The sequence below is a fragment of the Gambusia affinis genome, linkage group LG09 (assembly GCF_019740435.1).
Source record: "Gambusia affinis linkage group LG09, SWU_Gaff_1.0, whole genome shotgun sequence".
In the NCBI taxonomy this organism is placed as follows: domain Eukaryota; kingdom Metazoa; phylum Chordata; class Actinopteri; order Cyprinodontiformes; family Poeciliidae; genus Gambusia; species Gambusia affinis.
This window is the reverse complement of record NC_057876.1, coordinates 20072772-20079023: the sequence shown is the minus strand read 5'-3', so window position 1 is coordinate 20079023 and position 6252 is coordinate 20072772. Positions and strand designations below refer to the sequence as shown.

Below are 6252 nucleotides of genomic sequence, written 5' to 3'. Positions count from 1 at the left end.
GTACTTTATACTCTGTACCTGTCTATTGAGGGATAATTTATCTGTGTAAATATAGATGTTTTGAAAGCAGTTATTTAGGCTCTAGGGAGCGAGTCTATGGCTGAGGTGAAACGGAGAATCCGTTGAAAACAAATATTTTTTTCAGGCACAAATTGAGATGATTATAACTAATCATAATTTTTAAAAAAAGAAATAGAAATTTAGAAATGACAAAACTTAACTGAAGTACATCATTTTGAAAAAATGTCATTGACTATACAACATTGCATCTTCATATTATGTTCCTTGATTTGGAAGAACTTCTGAACATAGTTTGAAAGTGACTGACTTATCACCTTAATTTGAAGATCTACTTATCATAAAACAACACTTTCCATTGCAGAAGTTGAATTCTCATTACTTTGTTCCACATATTGGAATTATTCACTAAGCCAATTTTTTTTTACCACCATCACAAATTCCAAATGGCATTTTTTTTTTCAAATAAAATTTTGTGATCTATGGTATCACAATTATTTTTCAGAGCTGCTTTTTAATACTTAAGTCAACTTTTTCTTCTCCACTTTTTTCTGAAGAGTATTGTGTGTTTTAGCAGAAGAGTCTTGTAGAGGATCCCTTGTTTAAGTGCGGGGGCTTTTCTAGGTTCCATTCAGTCCATTTTGAAAGTCTGATGAGGTCCAGAACCTGTAGGAACCAGCAGGCTGGCCCCTCACCTCACCTGCAGTCATCTTCTGCTTGACTGTAGATTTCCTGAAAACTCCAGTGCTTCAATCACTAACCAGCCTGGCCTTCTGGTGAACTATTGGGGCTTCAGTTATTTTTCCACCTGGCTGTTCGCCCAAGATTACCATCTTCTGAGTGCTTGACCCACCAGAGCTGGGCCACTTGCCCAAACTATTTCTGTACTGCAAGGTGGGCATTAACTTGGACCTTAGAGCTTTAAAACTCTACACCTTTCAAAAGTTTTGTGAAAATAAAGTTTGTAGTGAAAATAATCATCAAATTTGTTATACATTGTTTTCCTGCACAGTTTGCGAAACATTTGTTTATTCAGTTATTTGTAAGTAATTATTTGGAGTTATGGAAATTTTTATGCTGCTTCCTGCAGTTATTGACTCTTCACCCTAGATATCAACAGAAAGTATCACATTAAATGACAAATAAGTACTTTTTTTATACTGCTGGTTTTTGTCTGTGCTATAATGTGAACATACATATTGTGAAACAATGGATTTTCTTGGATATAAGACATTAATGATTTCCTACTAAAAAGCACCATAATATATTTTTAAATTGTAAGACTTTAACAAAAGCCAAACTGGGAATCATGTTCTTATCCTGAGCTAAACAAATACGATATCCATTACTTTAACAATGTTTATAGATGTTGAGCACATGAAAAAAAGTCATTATTGACTATATAAACATGCAACTTCATCTATGTTCATATTATGTTTCTTGATTTGGAAAACCAAGGAAAACCAACAACTGTTGGAAGCATTGTGTTTTGAGCTTCTGGGCAAGAAAACATTTTTATTTTTATTTGCATATATTAACATATGTCACAAAACTTCTGTATTCAAACAATAAATCAATAAATCTTCTGACCTGCAGAAGAGTCACTCAAGCTTAACAGTAGCTTGAATGCACCACCTGTCCAGCTAAGCTGTGTATTCTGTGCAATCAGCCATTCTGGTATATAACATTACGGAGACTGTTACCAGTAAACTTTGCCATCTGCTTTGTAACATCATTTAATGTTCAAACCTCTAAATGATTATTTAACCAATGGTAGTAAAAAAAGTATTATTTAGTCTCAGGTGTCAAGATGATATCAGTCTTGTCTTTGTACTATGCAAGATGTAACATAAGTGACAGTTTAAAAAACTGAATAAATTTGTTTACTCATTAGCTTCAGAATCAATTAGAAATATTTGCTACTAAAATGTTTCTTATTGGATTGAAAAAAGTGTACATATTTTAAATAGAAAAAAAAATGTTCTAAGGATTACTTTACTCAACAAATAGCTCTGGGTTACAAAAAGCATATTTTTTGGAAGTTGTCTATGTTTTTTCAACTGAAGTAGGACAATTAGCATCACTAAATCCCAAAATGACATCCATTTTTGTCAATCTGGTCAGGTTTTTATTCTGAGTGTATTAATTAAATGTTACAAATTGAATAATAAACACTTTTAATGGTAAGTACATTTACATTGAACATTACATGTTTATCTCTCCTCCTGCTCATCACTCATTGATTCCAGATTATCAGGAAATTGATCCATATGTGAGAACAAGTCATGCATTGTGTTGCTCATGTTGCATCAATAGTTCAGAAAGTTGACCTGATTGAGCAAAGCCAATGTAATTTTTGGATTTAGCACAACAAAATCAGAAGATATTACTCATAAGCAAATCTGAACATAATGCAGGAAATGGATTAAGGATTATTTTTCTTTGATTGTATTTGTACTGTTGCTACAGTAAAACTTTCATTGAATGTATATCAGTCACAACTTGCACAAGTGGTTAAAACTGTAACATGCCAACAGTGCTTTGCTGAACATGTTAAACATGTAAACCGGAAAACGTAACATTTTGATGGCAGAACAAGTTTAACTTTCACAGATACTTTTTCCCTTTTTCACCCTGCAGAGTGCATGTCATAAAAAATAAAGTCAATTTGAGAGACTGCCATCAAACCGTACCATAAAAACTGCAACTGATGGATTAGTGTGGCAAAAATTGGGTTGTGGTATTGTAGTGTGGTACAATGCTTGCCCAGAAACTTCAACAGTCTCTCAGTGGTTGGTTGTAACAGGAGTGATGATCAAGGCAGCTGAATTTTTTCCTCCTTCATTGATGCAGGGACTGAAGAAAGGGAAAAGCTTTGTGGTGAAGCTGTTTCCCGTAAAGGAGAAGATGATTGCTCTTGCGTCCACATCGTAAAAGGAAACTTGTCCTTCCTCATAGTCTACAAAAACACCAACCTTTTCAGGTATCTGCCTCACTGGCAGGTTTACAGCGGGGCCAGCATTGGCTGTAAGCTCATTTCCATTTCTAAACCAGATGGTCCAGTATCCATTCTTCGGACTCAGTCTGATATCCCCCTTCCTGTTGATAGACTCACTCACTACTCCCAAATACCACTGAGTTTTGCCTTTCACCTGAACCTCGTAGTAAAACTTTCCAGAGGAGAAACTTTCTTTAGCCAGAACATTGGGGACCTTTTGAAACCGCTCTGGTTTGTTGTCGACATTCCTTTCTTGGTATCCAGTGGCAACTTGCTTCCCATCAGCTGAAACATTCAATAAAGGGTGTGCTGTGTCAGGATCGAATGTCACATTTACAGCATACTGCTGCTTCTCTCTAAAGGTAGGATCGCACAGTGTATTTATTTTACTTTTGACTGATCTCTGCAGCTCATCCATGGTGTCCTGTATTGCAAACTCGGCAGTGTTAAGTTTCAGATTGGACCAGTCCTTTACCTTGGGTGAAGATACTGTAAAAGAAAGGGCATTCTCGAGAAATGTGAAGTCATCCTCTGTGAGAGAAGTTTTATCAAGTTGTTCTTTTTTCTCTTTGATTTGCAAAATTTCTGCATCCAGTTCCGTGGTTAAATCTAGCCTCTCTTTTTCAATCTGTTGCAGCTTTGTATTGATTACCTCAGTCAGCTCAATTTGGCTTCTCTGAATGTAATCCACAGCAGCAGCCATCACGTGGTTTTTGTATGACAGTGCTTGATCTGCATTTTCCCCGATCCTGTCCAATGAGGATTGAATGTCAAGAATTATCTGCTGACGTGTCTTGATCATTTGATCAGTGCTTTCCTTTTCTTTCCCCAGCTTAGTTTTTCTTATTTTTGCCTCCTCTTCTAAAGTCACCACCATATGCATTTTATGGTCTTTGACTTTGCAGGACAAACAGATAAACATTTGATCTCCCCTGCAAAAGAACTCCAAAGGTTCGCCGTGTGTCTTGCATAACCTGTTCTGGAGGTCATTGACTGGCTGGATGAGCTTGTGTCTCTGTAAGTTGGGTAATGTTTGATGAGGCTGCAGGTGTGTTGTGCAGAATGACATAAAACATACTAAACAAGACTTCACAGCAGCTGATTTAGGGTCTATGCACAGATTGCACAGCACTTTCCCAACAGGTGCTACTTGAACGGGTGAAGACGACTTCCTTCTCGCTGCATTTTTGAATCTTTCCACCATATCAGCAATGACAATATTCACCCGGAGCTCTGGCTTTGTGAGATATGTCTCTTTGCACAGTGGGCATTCAAGGAGACGATTAATTGTTTCCCAGTGTTTTGCGATGCAATCTTGACAAAAAGTGTGTCCACAAGGAATTGATACAGGTTTTGTGAACACATCCAGGCAGATAGAGCAAGAAAAATTATCGTCAGTCATTAGACTTGTGGCAGAAGCCATTTCTAGAAGAAAAAAAGAGAGAATTAAGTTTTATAACATAAAGTTCTATTTTCATCTAAGTTCGTACATAAAACTCCACCAATAAGTACAAAACAAGACTTTAAACGTGAAAAAACATTACTTGATGTAGAAAGATTTCAGTGAAACTCGTAAGAGGAGCTTAAACTTGTTCCTGTCTTTCTTGTTCTTCCTGTTTAACTTTGGTCATGTGATCTGCCTTCCTCATAGCTCTGAAAACAGTTAACCCTTAACAGGCACTCACAGCCAGCAGCTTTTTTCCCCCTTTCAGCTGAGCTTGGTCACAAAGGAAAAAAAAAATGTTGGACATCTATATATCAAAGGCCTGCATCTCCAGTGATTTTATTTAGGTGTGCATAATTTATGTTCCTCTTTGACTGTTGCTGGTGTATTTCTGTCTGAAACTCCTTTCATGTACAGTTTCACCTGCCAGTGGTTCAAAGTTGTAAAACAGAAAAATGAAAAATTCACAACAACTTTTACATGACAAGTGAAATGTGGGAATCGACACACAAAGCTATGCAGTCAACATCATCCTTTTGTTCCATAGGGAAACGGAGGCTTTCAATATTCCTGTGTCTATGAGGAAAAAAGGTTTGAACATTTAGCAAGTTACTATTTTTGTGTATTTCTGAATGGAAATAATTTTGCTAATTCAATTCAAAATATGAATCTCCTTTACTATTACAGATTTTGTACAGACAGTGATATCATATTTCTTCATATTCCTGAAAACCATACATAAAGCCAAACAAAAAATATATTTTTTTGCAAAGAAATGTTATGGCCTAAGTCCAGTCCTCAAAATAAATAATCCTGCATGTTTAGATGCAGCCCTTCTCCAGCTCACCTTGTAGGGCGTTTCTGAATACTCTTAGAACAATATTGTCTTGTTTAGAGATGTCAAAGTTAATATCCTTGAACTTTTCCTTATTTGTTCATGTTGCAATCACTTTTTGATAAGATTTCTAAGGGTGATTTTGCAAAGTAATGATGACTCACAGAACTTGAATGTGCAACCCACTTTGTAGATTTTTACTGGCAAAAAAATTTCCATTTCACAGATATGCACTATGTTATTTTGGTCTCTCATAAAATCTCAATAAAACACCTTGATTTATGTGGTTGTCAAGTGAGAAAATGTGAAAAAGTTCAGAGTATTGCTCTTTGGCAAGGCACAGTAGGTGAAATGATGATCGAAAGCTTGTCAGTCAAAGAAAAAAGGAGTACAAAAGAAGCTCCATCCACAGGATGTGTGATATTGTGAGACATCAGGGCAGCTCTGTTCAGCTCCAACCAGGTGGGTCTATTCAGCAGAAAGTCTGGGGCAGGGTTTTAATCCCAGTCTGCTCCTGCTCACCAGAGTGTCTCGGCTCTAATGAAATATTTAAAAGAAATTTGAGTGAGATAGGAATTCCACTGCCAAACCCCCCAAATCCCACAACCCACTCCTTCTCCTCCTCTTTATGAGCCAATGAAAGGCTCATCAAAAGATGAGAAGGAATCACTACCTCACACCTCCCATGTTTTCTCTTCTGTTTAGCCCATGTTTCGCCTGTTTAGCTCATGTTTAGCCTGTAAAAATCCAGTGTTAGCTTGGTTTGTGCAGCTGGTCCAAACATCTGGGACTACATAACAGGATGCTGAAAAACAGATATTTAAATTAACAAAAGCTCATATAATGGGCGTTTCTTCTTATATATCATTTTAAAAGATTCTACTGAGTTAATATCTCTATGATTTTCACACAAACATAACAGTGTGTCCCTAAAATGTATGTTAAAGGATATTGTAA

At 36.5% G+C, this 6252-nt stretch overlaps 1 protein-coding gene across 1 annotated transcript; it reads right to left on the bottom strand.

The window, feature by feature from the left end:
* Nucleotides 1-2178: 2178 nt before the first annotated feature.
* On the bottom strand, nucleotides 2179-4640 carry LOC122837197 (E3 ubiquitin-protein ligase TRIM21-like). The gene is made up of 2 exons (XM_044127364.1): nucleotides 4561-4640; nucleotides 2179-4441 (listed from the first exon to the last, which is right to left on the bottom strand). The coding sequence occupies exon 2, from the start codon at nucleotides 4437-4439 to the stop codon at nucleotides 2805-2807; it is 1635 nt and encodes a 544-aa protein (XP_043983299.1). The 5' UTR covers nucleotides 4440-4441; nucleotides 4561-4640; the 3' UTR covers nucleotides 2179-2804.
* Between the last annotated feature and the right edge of the window lie 1612 nt (nucleotides 4641-6252).